At 47.9% G+C, this 18,410-nt stretch overlaps 1 protein-coding gene across 4 annotated transcripts; it reads right to left on the reverse strand.

Moving 5' to 3' along the window:
* Positions 1 to 277: 277 nt before the first annotated feature.
* On the reverse strand, positions 278 to 14,826 carry DRD3 (dopamine receptor D3). 4 transcript variants are annotated; one of them, XM_038156052.1, is made up of 8 exons: positions 14,563 to 14,826; positions 12,574 to 12,659; positions 12,018 to 12,309; positions 6,927 to 7,039; positions 5,568 to 5,710; positions 4,328 to 4,524; positions 3,103 to 3,448; positions 278 to 2,271 (listed from the first exon to the last, which is right to left on the reverse strand). In XM_038156052.1, the coding sequence occupies exons 3-8, from the start codon at positions 12,297 to 12,299 to the stop codon at positions 2,075 to 2,077; spliced, it is 1,278 nt and encodes a 425-aa protein (XP_038011980.1). In that variant the 5' UTR covers positions 12,300 to 12,309; positions 12,574 to 12,659; positions 14,563 to 14,826; the 3' UTR covers positions 278 to 2,074. The 4 variants fall into 4 exon arrangements, with proteins under 4 accessions (XP_038011980.1, XP_038011997.1, XP_038011969.1 ...); XM_038156069.1 differs by having other exon boundaries at positions 12,084 to 12,309; positions 12,570 to 12,659; XM_038156041.1 differs by having other exon boundaries at positions 12,570 to 12,659.
* Positions 14,827 to 18,410: the final 3,584 nt, after the last annotated feature.

An 18,410-nucleotide genomic window follows, 5' to 3' on the forward strand; every position in this document is an offset into this window, starting at 1 on the left:
CTGAATCATCCTGGGGATCACTCCTTGAAGAACTGGTTCAAATTCAAGTAAGATCAAACTGATCCCTGAGAGATGCTAGGCCAGGTCTTGAATTGGACCTAGTCATCCTTTAAAAGATCTTTATTTTCATTTCCTTCTTTCTGACAATTGTTATATAAAGCAACTGGACTGGTGATCTCTGTTATGAAGCATCTTAATCAGAATTACTTGAGTGACAATCTGTCCATGAGTTGCTTCACTCGATTCATACCTCCTCCATCCTGTGTGCTGAGTGCCTCCCATGCTATCCAGCATCTTTGAGCAGATGGAGTAACACTACTGCATGTCTGCCTGGCGTAGCTGGGAAACTAAGTGACTGTATTTCCAGAATTCATCTGCTGGAAGTGCTTAAAGCAGCCTTTGATTTCTTTCCCAAGGAAAATGCAAGTAATAATAAAGACTTCTTGCAGGTGTCCAGGTGGATGATAATTTTTTACAGGGAAAGTGTTAAGAGGGCTACAGATGACAAAAGGCTTATGGAAGGAGGTACATTAATCACAAAGATACCAAAACTTCCAATTACACTTGTGTTTTATTGCGTTAAGGCAGTTACAATGCAGTATGGAGGGCACCTGCCCAGGCAAATGACACATGCTCTCCACAAGATCCTCTTCCCAAAACCCAGACAAACCAAAGCAGCAACTAGAGCTCTGGTACGTGCTCTGGAGGCAGAGAACTATGGCTTTGGCTTCATATTAGGAACGAAAGGAAGCCCTTACCAGATGGAGAAGCTGTGGCATGGACACAGGCAGGAGCAGCACACAGAGTTATGCCCAAAGCTATCAAACGAGCATGGCTGACAGCACAACTAAGCCAAGTCCTAGCAGTGAGAGCTGAAGCCTCTGATCCAGTACAGCAAGGGAGCAAAATGGGAGAACCAAGCTGAGGCTCTCTGGCCCATGCCAGGTTTGTCTATATGAGGGGAAGAGCATTAGAATGCTCTGACACGAGACCAGGTTACAGTACATCAGAACTTGTCTGGTTTTTTCATCCAGGAAATACTGGAGATGGCTTTGTGAAATACTGCTAGGAAAGGAGACCATGGCCAGGCTGTATTTGGCCAGCTCCTGGATGCTGGGATATACAGATGCCATATGTGATGACAAGAGTATTGGAAAGGGGTGTCAGGGAGAGTCCTGGGGCAGATCCCAAGGCAAACATCCCTTCTTACTGGGATGAATGTTGTGAAACAGCCCTCCCCCAGGTATGGGCTGTAACTGGAGTTATTGTAGCAGCCAGGTGGTACAAAACCCCAAATCTAGCAGTGCTCCTGTCAGGACAGGAGCACATGTGAACACTGGTTCCAAGGAGATCAAGTGAACAAGTTTTGAGACAGGGTGCATGCAAACAGCTGAAAAAACAGGTTTGAATCTACGGCAGCTAACAAGAGCCTTGTTCTCTTGGTGGACCCAGTAGATCACTGGGGTGTGTGGTAGTTAAGTAGTGGCCAATCTATTACTGGTCCTTGGGTCAGGAGGAGAGGGGACCCTACCAGAGGGAGAGCAGCCACCTCTCTACCTTGCAAGGAACAGTAAAATACAAGCTGGCAGCACAAGGGAAGATTTCATTTGCAACTAGGGCGATTTTCTTAAGCACTTAGACTGACCCAGTTTTACAGGCAAACCTTTTGATGGAAACAACAGGAAAATTATTTCTCCATCAGTGCTCCTTTTCTAAGTTTCCTTGTCCAATTTTCACTCTTGGCTCCTGACTGAAGAGATCAGGATCCTTATCAAAGAAGTCAAGTTCTGTCCTCTTACTAGGGCTGCTGTGTGCCTTCTGCAGGCTGAGATTCCAGCTGTGCGAGGGCAAATGCATTTCCAGCATGCAGGCAGCAGAGATGAGGGATGCCATCTACGTTTGGGTCGCATGTGCCCTACAAGCCTGTCAGCTCCCAGGAGTGATGCACTGTGGTGGCTGATGTGCTGCACACCCAAGGCTGTGTCCAGCACTGAGGGACTCACTGGCTCGTCCCTGTCTTCTTCTCCTCCCAGGGGGCTGTTGCAGATCCGTGCAGCCCGCTGTGGCCCCACAGTCAGCAGCACAGCATCTTGAGGAAGGCTTTGCGGAAGTCAGTGTTGAAGGTTGTGTAGATGATGGGGTTGAGGGCACTGTTGACGTACCCGAGCCAGGTGCTGGCACTGTAAAGCCCTGGAGGCACGTGGCAGGATGGGCAGTGGGCATTGAGGATGTGAATCAAGAAGAAGGGCAGCCAGCAGACAATGAATGCCCCTGGGTTTAGAGAGAGGCAGAAAACAATCCGTGAGTTTAGAGCAGCAAGTATTTGGAAAGGGGCCTGCACTGGTGACCTCTCCCTCTAGCCCCTCACTATTTCCATGTTTCTGTATTTCACAAACACTGAAGGCCACATTTATTCCTGACACAGAGGGATTTGACAAAAACTTGGGTTCCTTGGGACCAGCTTTGTGAATGTATGGGGCTTCAGAAGTGGTCTGATGACAGACAAAAGCAAATAGCCACAACTTTGAGGCAAAGCCTCAGCTGCTTTAATCAGTTAGAATGAGGGCTGCTTTATTTCCATGCTACTACTGAGTTAATGGGGGGGAGCAGTGCATCTGGGGACCACAGCAGGTCGCAGGCACACCAGACTCCTGGCTTCTCTACCTAACTGTATGAACTGGTTCCTCTGCAGCTCCTTGCCTCAGTTTCCCCTTCTGTAATCAGAATTAAGAGGTTCTGCATGTATGGAAACTTAGGATTGTTCCAGCCTTGTAATAGTAAAACAAAGGAAAATGAAAAGCAAAGGTATTGGCTGTTGCTCCCTCTAGTAGGGCTTGTTGGCCACTGATTTTAAACACAAGGTAACAAAATATAGTAAATAAAACACTAACGTACATGGCTCTCAACATCTGGGAGCATTACTCTAGATCCCTAAATGTCCCACTACTGTCTCTCCTGAGTTTGTGAAACAGTAACAGCTGAAGCTAAGGCCCAGCTTGTATTTCTTTTTTTAGTCTCCATATTGTATTAGGAGATTCTGTGCTCCTGGAAGTCCCAAACCATCACCCCTTGCACCCCACAGGCAGAATGGCTCTCACTCACCCAGGACAATTGCCAGCATTTGTGTAGCCTTTCTCTCCCGCAGCTGGATCAGTCGGGGCTGCTGCTGGGCCAACCTCAAGCTGCTAATGGTTCTACCATTGCTGAGCCTCCGTACCTCCACTGCTGGCTTCGTGCTCCTCCTCCTCTCTTCCCACCTGCTGGTTTGGGTAGTCCCTGGTGCCTTGGTGAGGGATGCCTCGTGGCAGAAGCTTCGGTACCGCTGCAAGCTGAAGACAGCGAGCAACCTCCTTTTTGTAGATATCTCCTGGTCTGTGCATTTGAGCGAGAGACAGGGGGAAAAGGTGCCTTGGCATCTGTTTGGCAAAGCTTTCCTCTCCATATGTGCCTGCAAAAGATGATGCCACAGAGGATCTGGAAACCATCCAGACTGCTCATTGGGCCAGAGGATGATGAGGGAAGTTGTAGGAGTTGTCCTTAGCCTCACTTGCCTCTCACATTGCACCATGTCCTCTGCACTGACCTGGGGGTTAACCAGCAGTTGACAACACTTTGCCTCCATCCCACTAAGGAGAAGCACGAGAACAGTAAGAGCAAGAATACCTGCTCTGCTAAGCTCCCATCTGTATTTTTGTGTTGGCCCTGCTCCCCTCAGCATCCCCACGCTTTTAATGTAGCTTCACTGTGCAAAAATGGGTAAAAGGAGTGGATATGCATGACCAGGTAATTCCTTTCAAACTGTTGTGCTGGTTCCTATGGTTGCAGATATTTCATCTAGAAAGGTCAGTGGAACAAATGTTGCATACACCATGAGTATTTTGACCTCTAAAGTCTGTCAGATGAAGAGGGTTTTTTATTTTAATAACAGATGTTAAAGCCTGTGAAGCCCTGAGAGTGAAGCTTCTTAGAGGAAAAATCAATAAATGAAGACATTAAAATCAATAAATGAAGAAATTATGCAAAAAATGAAGACTTATGCATGGCTGAAAAAACCCTGCTCTGAAGAAATTCTGAAGTAGGCTGTGCTCTTTTCTACTTGCCACTTCTAGAGGGCAGAGATACACAGGGAATATCCTCTTTCTTGGGGTCTGAAAAGGATTTAACTGGAGCTTCTGCACCACAAATATGGTTTATGAGCAAGGGATAGGGTGAAAACATGTCATGTCCCTCCTTATGCTTTCTGTTCTGTGTTTTAACCCTTTGGGGAGAAGAGATGATGTATTCCTCTCCTTTTTGACAGGTCCTACTGGGTTCATGTGGCTCTTACTTGGTGTGCATAACACGGTTTGGTGCTGGCGTTCTGGCTGCCCTGCCGGCTGAGGGTTCGCTTCTTTTGCCTCTGTCTGAGCACGAGGTAAATCCGGACATAGAGCAGCAGGGTCACCATGAAGGGGAGGTAGAAGGACACCAAAGAGGAGTAGATGACAAAATTAGGGTTGGATATGGAACAGACACTGGGATCCCCTGAGGAGGAGAAGAGAGAGATGAGTGGCTGAGCTGATTTCAGTTTAGTACAAGGAGGCTCTGGTGTGTTGGCAAAGGGAGACAAAAAGTGGCTGGGGGCAAAGGCAGTCTATGGAGTGCAGATTATGCTCTGGCTTACCCAATTACCTAAGTGATGCTTAAAATGAACCCAACACAGGGCCATCTAGCACTAGCCAGCATGCATCTGCCTGCTTTTCTGGCCAACAGCTCTGTTCTCTTCTCTCATGTCTATTCCCACCCTTTCTCCTGTTCCTGAGCTGTCTAGATGCAAAGTGTGCATTCACTCTTATCTGTCTGAACCAGGCAGAGGGGGGCAGCAGAAATTCCCACTCCCATCCCTTTCATGCCTTAAGCACTGCAGAGGATGGATGGGGAGCAGAAACTTCTGCCTGTGGCTCAGTGGGAAGGAACGCTCCCCTGCTCCTCTTCCTCCAGGGAGATTGTGTTGCCCTAGTTAAGGGAAAGGAAAAAGACCAACCTACTTCCAAGGTGGAGGCCAAATTGTTTGCCCCCCTTAAGGGAGTAGTTAAGGAAGCAGACAGCCAGTTGGATAGGAAGGAGGTCTCCAACAAGCAATGCTAATATGCAATCCTTGCTGTTTAGAAATGTGTTCTGTATCAGAGTTGAAACTGTGCTTCTGAACCTGTTGATATCGGCAAGATGTCATTAAGAGTGTGTGTGTGTGTGTGTGTACTGTATGTGCTGCACATTTTGATCTGTGTGCTCAAAGTGATTATGTGATGGGAATCTGAAGATCTGGACACCTTGATGGGCATTGATTTGGCAGTAGAGCAGGCAGATTTGCCCTTTAGAGCGACAGTCAGCGTCTGCCCGAGCAAATGGCAAGTTTGTAGACAAGAGCACACGGGGATTTTTCTCTCCCTTCATAGTGTGGTTTTCAATTCCTTAAAATTTCCTGTAACTTGGCGTATCTGCAGGACCCATGTTAAATGACCTGAACATACACAGGGCAGCTCCACTGCCAACCCCTCCTGCGTGCTATTGTTCAGGATATCACCTACCTGTAGTATTGAAGCCAAAGAGGAGAGGGCATGACACTGCAAATGCCAGCATCCAGACTATCACAATCATGAGAGAGACTCTCCTGCAGGAGCTCTGCCCAGTGCTGTACTGGTACTGAACTGGTTTCACCACTGCGGTGTATCTGCAGACCAAACCAGCTCCGGGAAGAGGAGACAGAGGAAGGAGGGAGGGAAAGGACCAGGTTTTTAAAAGGAGAAGTGAAAGCAGCACAGGGAACATGATGGTGAATGTGGTAAAGAAATAGAAGAGGAAAGTAGAGAAAATCAGATGATGGGATCAGCAATTTGTAGAAATGGTAATTGGGGCATTGGGGGGAGGAACAGAGGAAATCAGAGTTAGTTGGCAGCAGTGCAGAGAAACGCTCAGCAGAATTCACAGCATGCGAAGCCACAAGGTTTGGGCTACCAGATGGATCAAGAAACCCCAGGAAATCACTAACCCTCAAGGACCTAGAGTTATATGGGCACTGCTATGAAAGAGCACTCTCTGGAGTAACCATAAAGTACTAAACTCTGTCTCAGCTGCCTGGTCTGGTGTTAGCCTGACTGGCAGAGGGTTGCCCGGGGGCAGGTTGTCAAGGACCTTCAGTTGCTGGGGTGCCCCAGGAGATGCAGCTCAGCAGGGCAAGGATTTGGAAGGCACAGGAATCTCATCTTTAGGAGAGCCTGGGGGCTGTGTCTTGCAGACAGAGCCAAACTGAAATGGGGATACAGATTCCCATGGAGGAACACCAGACCAAAGCAGCACTGAGAGCTGCCTTGCATTATTATCCTTGAACTGCACATTACAAAGGTACAGCACGCAGTATTTTTCCCTTCTCTCATTCCTTGGTCCCAGTAGGATCACATGTGCCAATGTTTTGGCTCCCAGCCCTCAGCACTGCTTAAAATAGGCTCAGTCTTAAAATGCAGAAAACCAGAGCAAAGCTCGAGATTACACAGCAATAATCTTCATCTCTCTCTGTGAATATGGCAGGATTTTGCTTGTTAAAGCTTCATGAGTGAGATCTCCAGAAGGAGAAACCCTCTTTGACACTCAGTGGGAGTTGGATGACCAATTATGGTTCCTGTCTTTAAAAAGCATGAGGATCTGGTTGACCATCTACTGGGTATGTTTTATTGCTTGTGTCTCCCTGCCCTCCAGTGCAGACCTCTTCTTGCACAATGTGAGCAGAGCCACATTAACAGCAGTAGTGGCAGGAACAGACCTTCAGGGGTTTGTTGTCCTGAGGACACCGATGCTGTCTGTGCTCACCCCACTTCTTTGTCCCTGCCCCACTGGGGCACAGGGCCGACCCCCCTATCCAGGCTGTCCCCCTGCATGCTGCTGTGTCTCACCTGTCAATGCTGATGGCACAGAGGTTCAGAATGCTGGCTGTGCACATCATTACATCCATGGTGACGAAGATATCACAACAGATACGGCTGAACATCCAGACACCTCCGGTCACCTGCAACAGTGACACAAAACTGTCAGCCTTGCTCTGCACCAGGTCCTGACAAGTTATGTGTGAGGAGCTGCTCTCCTCCAAGTATCTCAGCAGCTGGAGGAGCTCAACAGTGATGTGCAGAGGGAAACTGAGGCAACTGTGTTGTGTGCAAGATAACACAGCAGTAGGTTGTGAAGAAGGAGCCTCAGTTAAATTTCAATCCTTTATGTGCTCTTGCAGAGGGAGGCAGGGAGAAGAAACAGCAGCTATCCCTTCACTCAAGGCCTAGCATGAAAAATTGATTTAAATTTGCTATCACTGTATTTATGCTTTGATTAATGATTATCTGAGAAAATCTAAGGGCTGAAAGTCTTTCTCAGCTTAGCTGCCAGAGTGCTCTTGCAGGCAGCGAGCTGGAAAAGTGCTGCAAATTTTTTGCATTTATGTATGAAACTGAGATCTGAGACTGAGGCTTCTCAAAAACCTTATTTGAATTCTTATCTCAGTTACAGATTTTGATTATTAGATCTGAGTGAGATCTCACAGGCTACTCAGATAAAGGGGCTTGAGTTGCTACCAAGCTGTTCTGGTTGTTTTGCATTTTTAATCTGAAGTGTGTGGTTGTGAAAGCTCAGCCGCAGCCAGTCTTAGCGATGGAGAGAAGTGGGTTTTGGAGCAGGCACCAAGTTCTTGACAACGACCTTTCTGATTGACAAGCATGTTCCAAGCACTGTGTGGCCCTGCTGTCCTTGGGGTTGGGATGACAGCCTGATTCTGGGAGAGGTGGTCTGCCTCAGTGCCCACTCCTTGAAGGAGATGGAGGGCAGGCTGCCTCCTTGTTCAGCTGCAAACAAACCCAGTCCTGTGCTGAATGGGGGAGTAGGAGAGAAAAAAGGGGGAAAGTCCATGCTTGGGAGAGAGCCTGGATTTTAGCCTTCAGCCCTGTAGATCCTGCTGTTTCAGCTGGGTCCTGGGAAGCAGTCAGAAACTGCCACTAGTTTCTGGTCTCTCTGCTCATATTTAGACAACATCTGGAATACTGCACCTGGTTTTGAGGCATCAGTAGAGGAAAAAACATTGATAAACAGGACTGAGTCCAGTGGAGAGCCACCAAAACAATCCACAGGGGCCGGGGCAGCTCTGAGGACCAGCTAAGGGAGCAGGACTTTTTCAGTCTGGAAAAGAGATGGCTTTGAGGGGTGGGAGACTAACAGCTCTCTGGTGCCTAGTGGGAGGTTATTGAAAAGGCTGAAGGCAAGTTGCTAAGAAGATGGAGCTGGGTTTTTCACAGCAGTGGTGTGGTGGGAGGACAAGAGGCAACAGGAATGAGCTGGAAGAAAGGTGCAAACTGGTTATGAAGGTTACTTTCCTGACTAAAGGGACAGTGGAGCCAGTTGCTTGGTAAGTCTGTGCAGGATCCATCCTTGGAGCTTTTCAAAACCCGTTCAAAAATACCCATCCCAGACCATACTGGAGAGGGTGCCACAAGTAAGCTTGGCTTCTCAGGCCGTGGGCCAACCCTGCAAGTGTTGATGCCTAGGAAGGACGCAGCACCCTGCAGAGAAAAGCACTTGTACAAATACAAAATTCATTCTGTGAGAATTGTTTAAGAAATAATCCTGAGAAATGAAAATGGTTTTGATAGTGGCAGCATTCCCACACATGGGCACAGAAACTTGCTGAGGTGAGCTGTGTCTTTAGAGTGTTCTCTGCTGGACCCAGCTGCTACATTTCAGAAATCAGGTATTGAATGAAGCAGTCTTCCATTAGACCCTCTGACCCTGAATGAATGCAGGGGAGGGAAATGGGAACTGGCTTGCAGAATGCAGAAGGGAACTGTGCTTTCTTCTCCAGTTCTCTTCATAATGGTGGTGCTCCTTTGTTTTCTTATTAAAAAGTAAGTGAAGGGGGAAAAGTCAAACCAAAACCATTGAGATTTTCTACACAGTTAGGTGAGCTACAAGACATGCAGTCTGAAGGCTGTCCATCTGAGATTAGGGACCTTAATAGGTGGGTTCAGCTCCGAAAGAAACACTACACTGGTTTTACTTTAGTTTCAGATTTTGAGATCTGCTTGACCACCTCAAAATATATTTAAAAATTGCTGGAAGCCTTTGCAATGGGACCCAGTAAGGGATGTTTCTGCAGTTTGAGGTAAAAAGCAATGCAGTTTCTGTGTGAGCTGTGGAGTATGAAGAATATTTCACCAAGCCAGTGGCAGGTGTTCACATGAAAGCCAGCTGCTGCTAACACAGCAGATGAACAAGCACTTAACTGAGGGAGTTTCCAAGGTCCTGAGCATGTTAAAATGCTGAGCTCAAGAATGTGAACCATTAAAACTGAAGAAGGTTTTGGTGGGGATGGCTCAGAAGTGAGCCCTCTCAGGATGACGCTATCAGATCATACCACGTGCATACTAGACTGTAGCTCGTGTAAGAAGATGCTTGATAGATCAAAATATTTGGGCTGAAAACCTGTTCTCAGTCCACCTGCCACTTCTGAAATGGGGAGTGGCTCTGCTGGAGTTGGTGAAGTAGTTAATATTTACCTGTGGGGTATACGAACCCAGAATTTATTCCAGAATTTAACAATTAAAAGAAGCCTTTTTATTATATGCCTAGTTCAAAATTTTTAAAAATCTATTTCTGCTCTTCCTTTTATTGCTCTGTTCTAATCATCTTTGCTACAACAGCTAGAACCTGCTAGTCTGCATTCCTGGTTTTTATGTGCTGGCAGGGTACTTCTTCTTTATCCCTCTGGTGCTTTTTGTCCAGGAATCTCAAAGGATATCCCAGGTATTAATTTAATGAATCCTCACATCTGCCTCGGTGAGGTGGATGGTCAAATATTAATCTCTTACAGCTGATGAGAGCAAACCACAGAGAGATGAGCTGATACAATCTCTCATTACCACTCAGTGATTATGCAGCAGAAGAGCAGAAGAGTATCCCGGGTGAAATCCTGGCTCTATCAAACACAATGCTCAAGATCCCTACAGACTATTCAGATCAGGTTTTCACCTTATCTTCCTGGACAACTAGTCTGCTTTATCTACAGAATTGTGGTGTTATTATTTTTAACTTCCAGACTCTATAAGAAGCTTTCCAGTTTATGAATGCCCAATGATTACTTTTTAAACTTAAGCTTATCCACCACTCTCCTGAATTCTTAAAATAAACAACCGAATCTCCACAATTCAGATACGAATGGTGATGCTGCATTGAGGAGCACATGGATGGGAAAGTAGGAAACCAAGCTGCACCAGGAAATGGCAGGCATGAAAGTAGTGGTGCATCTGAGCAGGCTCCCTGAAGGGTTTTGTGCTTGAGAGCTGATGCTTGGGGCTGCTGCTAGCTCCTGCAGCCGTGAGATGGCTGCTCATGGGTTTGCACAGTGGGAGTACAGAGAGCACTCGTGTGGTCAGGACTGCTGAGCTGCAGTAACTCAGCTCTGTCCTCCCTCTGACACCAGTCCAGTACAGCTCCTGGAGCTCACAGAGCAGCTTAGGTCTCCTGCTACTGTGTGAGACAAGATGAGGAGACAGTGTGACTCCCACACAGTCTCAGCAGATTAGATCTCTGTGACAACATTCTCCTGAAGCTTTCTGCCCCTTTGGAGATAGAACTGGATGTTGTGAGAAGACTGAGGAGGGTGTTCCCAGCCATGCTTCTGCATGTCCTCCTCCATCTACACGCAATGACTACATGGCATGATGGTGTTTAATGCCCTCAAACTCCAGTGGGGGGGATACCCTGATGCCACTGTCCTGGAAAACTTGGTGAGCTTCAGCAGCCACAGCACAGGGATCAGTAAAGAAGAGGGCAGCAGTATTGGTGTGTCAGACCTACATGTTGGCCCCCAAAAAGACTGCTAGACACACTGCTGAATAGCACTTCTGTGCCAGAAACCTCCTTAAGAGGAGATTAGATTTTGAGGCTATAAAATGTTCCTGTTGCTGCTTTGTCACAGCCTTCCTAAAAGATTTCTCAGAAAGAGACAGTTCTGGTTTGCATGACTGATAAAATAACATATTTCATGAACACTGATGACTCTAAAAATTGAGTGTAAAGCACAAACTTCACAAGCAGCATTTAAATCTGAGGCATTCATCCACCTTAAGCTTCTCCATAAATAAGGGCCAGTTCTGAAGTCTGGTTTGGCAAACCTTCAGTAGATGAATAGGTATTCTACAGAGTTTTAGGGACTGAATGGTATTTTGGCAATTTCCAAGCTCATGGTGTATAGAAGCATGATGCCATTTCTGCTTCATTGATGGCATCACTGATCCATAAACAGCAGCAAATATTGAAAAAACTTTGGGGGTTTCTGGACTGTTTTTTAAATCTTAGTCTTGCTGGAGTCCTACAGCCCAGTTCTATAGGAAGTCCTGTGTAATGCTAGGATTGGTAGTTTTGGTTTGGGATGTATATGAGTTCTTTTCTTTGTTGTTTGGATGACTTTTGCAGCAGCTGCTTTGATTATCCAAGCTCCACAGATGGAAATTAGTCTTGAATGGGTCTACAAACACAACTAGGAAATGGACCTAATGTTGTGCTCACAAATCATGACCAAGGCATTGTATGGGGCAGAGGCTGCTCCACAGATGTGCCTCAGTCCCACCCTGTCCACAGCAAGAGTGAGTGCCAAGTATTTTCTAAAGCAAAGCATAATGTGATTTCATTAAGGATTGGAATGCACTTGAGCTGATAGACTATTCCAGGCTGAAATAAAACTTGACTTTTAATATTTTTTAGTTGCAATCAAACTGAAGAGTCTAATTCTATCTTGCTGGGATGGCTTCCCACACACACACACACACACACTCTTATACCTTTTTTTTTTAATAATGCCATGTAGCACACCCAAGCAGTACACAGCCTGCAGGACAGCTCCAGGGCTGTTCCACACGGGTCAGTCTAAACGTTGCTACCGCCTTCATTAGGAACACGCATGCAGTGGTGTGGTTAAATTCTGCTGATCATTCCTGAGAGGTACTCACCTCCAAGTACACCATCCATGGCATCACCAAAGTAGCCACCAGCAAATCTGCCACTGCCAGACTCACCACAAGGTAGTTGGTTGTGGTTTGCAAGGTGCGTTCCCTCAGCACAGCCAAGCAGACCAGCACGTTCCCAAAGATGATGGCCAGAATCAGGATGCAGTAGCAGAGGGCATAGTAGGCGTGTGACTGGGGCAGCTCAGGCTCTGTGGTGCTGTTTGCCCCACAGGGAATGGGGTCTGTTGCGTTAAAATGGCTGCCCGCTCTGGTGAAGAGGGCCATGGGGCTGCCACTGCAAAGAGAAAGAAAGGACAGAAAATCAGAGCTCTGCAATGACTGTGGAAAACAGTACCCCCTGTGGGTATTGGTATGATTTTTATACTTTCTGTATGAATTCTCCTTCAAGCCAATCAGAAAGGTATTTTTTCTGCTCATATACAGGCAGAGCGTTGCTTAAAGACTTGCTTGGCCTGTTCTGTTCTTCACTGAATCTAAACCAAGAGAAGAATGCAAGACTTCACCTCCTGTGTGCATGTGAAAGGTGGATCTTACCTACCAATGCAGCTGTTTGAAAAGTGGGCAATGGTTTTGAGAAGCACCAAAGTCACACCACAGTACAAGTCAGCTGGGCAAGAGTGCAGCCTGAAAGACAACAATTTGAAATGATGAACAAGACCCAGAACAGCTGCCCAAACATACTAGGACTTGGCCAAAATTTGGAACTTGTATCTTTTCTTCTGGGAAGTATCCTCTTCTTTCTCTTATCAAAAAATGTCTTCAATAACTTCACACATTAAAGTGCTTGGCAGCCTGGCAGCAAGCACCACCTGCAGAATTCCTCCTTTCCTGCAGCATGTCCCAAGCCCTGCCTGCCTTGTAAAGGGTTGACTGCTGGTGCTCTTCCCATTCCATCCATAGGGTGCTCTGTGTTTTCCATGCCTGGACAGAAGATATGCTTCCTGTGCTAAAAAGCAAACCAGCTTGATGTTTGGGATGAAATAATGGGAAGATGCTTGCAGAGTGCTCCGCATTTCTTTTTCTTACAACAGATTCAAGTCTTTTCTCAGTAACCTACCCTTCCTTGATTTAAGAGGAGGATCTTTTTCCAGAAATATGAAAGCTGCTGTACCGAGGTTGTTCCATGACATTTAATGGCTTGTATCTTCTTTTTCCTTTCCTACTGCTCCTGTTGCTGAACTCATCATCAGTATGACAGGTATGAAAAGCAAGGACAAAACATTGCAATACCAGTAGTATAAATATTACTCTGTTTCACCTCACCCCTTGAACAGCAGCATCTGTGATGCACAGCTGTGCAATGGGTATAAATTGCTCCAGGCCCTTGGAATATACTCATCCCTAAAACTGTTGCGACTCTCCCCTGATGCTTTGTAACTGGGAGAGGACAAGGATTGAATAAGATGGAAACTGAACTTCCCCATGTCTTCTGAGTGAACACAGATCACTCAGAACAGGAGTGAAACAATCTCTTAAGGCTTGTGCTTGCCTCCTCTATCTTTCTTCTGCCTGACCCTGACAAAGAAGTTAAACTTTCCACTGGATCACGAAGATCTCTTGTAGCATGAGTGCTGCTGCTGGGTCCAGGACTGTTCATAAAACAGTTGAGCTGCAGCCACCCAAAGACAGGATTCATTTTACTGTGTCCCTTGCACAGACACAGTTCCCACTCTGGGAATTCTGTATTATCTGGAGCCAGGAAAGGCTGGTACTGTAGTGCTGGAAAAAAGAGCTGCCTAGGTGATAAGCAAGGCCAGAACAGGGAATGAACAAAACATCACCAATAATATACATAACCAGAAGGCGTAAGGCATCTCAACACACAGTTTGGCTGTGGGTTTCCCGTCTTGTCTTCTGTTTCTTATATTCATGAGCACTATTTCTGACTCTCACCCCAGTCAGTCTTCCCTGCCAAGATCCCTCCCAGCCCTGAAAGATCCCTCATCCCTGGACTTTGCTCAACACACCCCCCCCAACCCCAACCACCCAGTCCTGCTCACTCCACACCAGGCCAAGGTGCTGCCAATCCAGGCACGTACCAGTGTACCTGGATACCCTCAAAGAGGGGTGGCAGGACACCCACTACCCCGGCTAAAGGGGTGACAAACTGCCATGGGGACAAGGGTCGCAGCCGTGGGGAAGAGCAGGGGGAGGGGAAAGCGGGGGGAAAGGGACGCTCTTCCCGTGGGTCTCCCCTTCGGAGCGGTCCGGGTGCCTGTCCCGGCCCGCATGGCAGGTCCAGGTGAGGGAAAGGGTTGTGGGGTCCAGGTGTGGCGGTGGCTTTGGGTTCGTCTCCAGCTGCGGGTGCTGCTCCGCTCCCGCTGTTCCGCTGCTCCCGCACCCGAGGAGCAGCGGGAGCTGCGCCGCTCCCCGTGGTGCCCCCGGGCCCGGCTGCCGTGTGCCCCGGCGATGCCGCGGGAGGCCGGGGGCTAGGGAAAACCGGGCAGGGAGGGAGGCGCAGAGCTGCGGGAAAAGGGACTGCCGGCACCGGGCGGGGGGGGAGCGGGAGGCAGCAATCAGGACTTACCCCCGGCCCGTCGGGCCGTGCCGCCGCCGAGCAGAACTCGGTCCTGGTCCCCGGTCCCGTTGACTCCCGGCCCGACCCGCTGCCTCCCGCCGCCTTCCCGGCGCGGAGCCGCGGGGCGGGACCGGGCTGGCCACCTCCTCCCGCCCGCCCCCTGCCCCAGGACCCCGCGGTGCCCGGCGAGGGGGCAGCGGGGCCCGGGCTGCGCTCCTGGTGCTCTCCTCAGGGGCCCGAGAGGTTGCCCTTCTGCCAAAGGGGCGCGGCGGAAGGCGTCTGGGCGAAGTTTGGCGGCGGGGTCCGCAGCAAGGGCGTGCTTTGCTGAGGGATGGAGCTGCTCCTGCCTGGAGGCGAAGCGGGGAGCTGGGAGCCCGGGGCGCTGGTGCTGCGGCCGAGCGCGGGGAGATGCCTTGGCCGGAGCTGCTTGCCCAGCAGACAGAAAGTTGTCGCTTAAAAAAAAAGCAAAAACAAAAGAACAAACAGTTGAAAAAAAACTATCAAGGCAGATATGATTTTAAGAAGGAAGAGGTTTAAAAAATATGTATCTTTAAATAAACTACCTTAAACCTGAGATGAAGGAGTGCGGGTAAGCGAGGAGGAAGTTGGAAAGGAGACTAATATTGGGAAGCATCCTTCTCCAGGGACCACTGACAGTAGGCACAGCACGAATAGCCAGGCCATGGCTAGAAACCCTGCCGCATCTCTGTGATGTGGCTTCCCTTGAGGTCTGAGATCAAGTCTTCTGAGGTACAGTTCTCCTCAGACTGTAGTCACTGGGGTATGAGTGAGGCCAGTGGATCTTCTCTCTTGAGGTTGGATTGTGCCCACCACCCACTCTGGCACAGCAAATGGGGCTTGCAGGAAGCTCAGCAGCAGGGCTGAGTTTTCCCTTCACTGCAGGTATGACCTGTGGCCCTAGCAGGAGGAGACAAAGTGTCCTTCCTCTTTATGCACCCACAATTCAGAGTGGCCACCAGCTGCCTTGTGTGTGGGCAAGGAAAAGAGGAGATCCTGTGGAGAGCAGAGGTTATCTACCTATTTTTAAGAATTTACTTCAAAATTATGTGTTGGGATTTGAGCTTCCTGGATCATCTCTCCTGCCTGCAGCTTTGCAGGTTAAGCTCTTTGTGGGTGAGAGTGGTAGGAGGGAGAGGTGCTGTAGAAAGCCCTCATACCCATCATGTTCAAGGGGTGAGAGTACCATCTTTAGACTGGCTGGGGATGGTGAAAGTGCCCCTACAGGCTTTGATGGGACTAATCAGCACCACTGGCCTTTGTCCAAGGCTGTGACTGCCCCATGGCTGTGGATGGCACTGGAGGAGTGTGATGAGTCACTGCCCAGTCCCTAGGGTGACACATTCACACGTGTCCTGCTGGAGGATATAGCTGTTGGTCTACAGTCTATGAGACCAAATGACCCGTGAAGGGCTTTCCAGCCCCTTTGTTCCCTTGGGAGCCCCCAAACGCAGTCTGACATGGACTACATTTACCGTGCTTACATTAGATTTGTACAGTCAAACTTCTGCTGTCAGCTGAACCATACTGCTCTCTTTTGGGGAAATGCACTCGCTAGCGGTGCCTGGGGCAGTCAAGGAAGAGGGGAAGTCCTCCTACGCACGTCCAACAGAGGCTTTTTGGCTGTGAGCTTGGAAAGTGTCCAACACAGCCACACTTGTGTGGTTAAAGTTGGAGGGGAAAGCACACACCGTGATGCTCGTCCTGACTGGCAAGGGCTGTGTGAGTCACAGGCTGGGTGCGGATGCCCAGTGAGCATGACTCCTCACAGAGGGGCTGGCAGAGAGTTGGAGGCATTTTAACTTCATTTTAGCAGTTTTTAAATGCAGTTTGTTTGTGGGCAATTCCCAAAGGAGTGTGGCTGGCAAAGTGCTCACACTGGCTCTAGCGTGATGGGACAGCAACAGGCCTTTCTGCTGTCAGCTGTTTGATGCAGCAGCTAACCACAGATCGATGAAGAGACACTGCCTGGCCCTCCTTGAAAGTAAGGGAGATGCAAAATCACCATTGTTTTGCTTCACATTTTTACCTTCCAGTGCTGAAACTTTCAGTTTGCCTTGCCTTGTGTGCCAGTGGATCCCCTAGTTGTGTCTTCCTTCTGAAACTTGTTTCTTGCTTTTAATTATTTTTATCTAATTTCTTAATATTACTCTGACTCCAGGAAAAAAAAAAATCATAGACTCACAGAATCATAGACTGGTTTGGGTTGGAGAGACCTTAACACTCATCTAGTTACAATCTTGAACACTTCCAGGGATGGGTCATTCACAGCTTTCTGGGACAACCTGTTCCAGTGCCTCATGACCCTTACAATGTCTTCCTAATATCTAATCTAAACCTACCCTCTTTCAGTGTAAAGCCATTCCTCCTTGTCCTGTCACTAAGTGCCCTTGTAAAAAAAAGTCTGGCTCCATCTTCCTTGTAGGCCCCTTTAGGCACTAGAAGGCTTCTACAGGGTGTTCATGGAAACTTCTCTTGTCCAAATGTAATTCTCGAAAAATAATCTAGTTGTAAATGCTTCTGTTCTGTAGAAGCTCATTATCCTAAGTACTCCCTTCCCACCTCCTTCCCTTCACACCCCCTTGTCTGGTTTTCCCAAGACTAGAAGCTCTTTGGGGAATGGACTTAATGACTTTCTTGTGTCTGCTTTGCAGTAGAGGTCTTGTGGAGCAAGATAATAATCTTTGTGATCATTTAATTTAGACTAGATTGCCCCACACACAGAGGCAAGGCTGAATTAAAATTGCATAAGCAATCTAGATTGTGATATTTTCAGTGGGTTTTATTAACAGTACAATTTCTTTAATACAGTAGTTAGTGCAATGTCTCTCTCATAAAATTCTCTCCTTCTTCCTACCCCAAAATCAAGTGTGTGGTGTATATTTGCCCTTGTTAAACATTGGACATGTTGCAGGCCTCGGTTGTCACATCATGATATCACTGGAGCAGAGCAGAGAAACAGGTCAGTACTAAGTTGTTACAATGTCAAAATGAAAGAATATGCCAACAGGCATGGCTGAACCTCCTGTTTCTCCTGCCCTTTCACAGGCTTTCTGTCCCGTGTGCAGAAAGGGGAGATGTGCTGTAGTTCCCAAACCTGGTTAATTCCTAGCCTGTTTCTTTGCGCTCACCTCCAGCACCAACTGCTTAATTCTCTTTTTCAGTCCTATGTGCCCTCCAGCTCTTAGGTAAAAATGTCAAATAACTTGGATAAATGCCAGCATTCCCTCTTAATATTTCCCCACCTCCTTGCCCATCAGTCCTGATGTTCCTCTGTGCTCTTTGTCCAGTGAGGGTTTGTGCACTCCTGTTCCCTTGTGCATCTCTCCAGCCTGCTCATGTTTCTTCCTTTGGTTTCCAGCAACAGTCTCAGCATCCTGTCCAGTTCCCAAACCTGTTTGTCCTTCCCTACTAATGCTGATTCCTAAGCTCCTCACTCTTCACTTTGCCATCTCTGGGTGGGTTGCTATGCCCTCCGCTCCTGCAGCTTAAAGGATTGTTTGAAAATTGTATTTATTGTGATTTCACACCACAGTTGCTGTCACTACAGCCAGTATTTGAGGTGCAGTGTCTAAAATGTGTCACTCAGGTGGAATAAATCCTCCATCCTACTTCCTGCAAGCCAGGGTGCCCTCATGAGAGTATTGTTAAAATATTCTGTATCCATGGGGTTTTTCAATACCTGACTATATAAAGCCCTAATTTGACCTCATGGCTGACCCTGTTTGGAGCAGGATGCTGGACTAGACACCTCCTGGGTACTCTTGCCAAGCTGCCTTATCCTACACTGACATGAAAATAACTTTGCCTGCTGGATGTGAAGTAAACAGGACCTTTTT

The sequence above is a fragment of the Motacilla alba genome, chromosome 1 (assembly GCF_015832195.1).
Source record: "Motacilla alba alba isolate MOTALB_02 chromosome 1, Motacilla_alba_V1.0_pri, whole genome shotgun sequence".
In the NCBI taxonomy this organism is placed as follows: Eukaryota; Metazoa; Chordata; class Aves; order Passeriformes; family Motacillidae; genus Motacilla; species Motacilla alba.

Excerpts from the sequence above, each read along its gene's own strand:
- DRD3 (XM_038156062.1), bottom strand. The coding sequence starts at position 12,299 with ATGGCCCTCTTCACCAGAGCGGGCAGCCATTTTAACGCAACAGACCCC. Across the intron at positions 5,711-6,926 it reads TGTGCCATCAGCATTGACAG|ATACACCGCAGTGGTGAAAC; the intron begins GTGAGACACAGC and ends TTTGGTCTGCAG. Across the intron at positions 2,272-3,102 it reads AATGCTGGCAATTGTCCTGG|GGGCATTCATTGTCTGCTGG; the intron begins GTGAGTGAGAGC and ends CTCTAAACCCAG.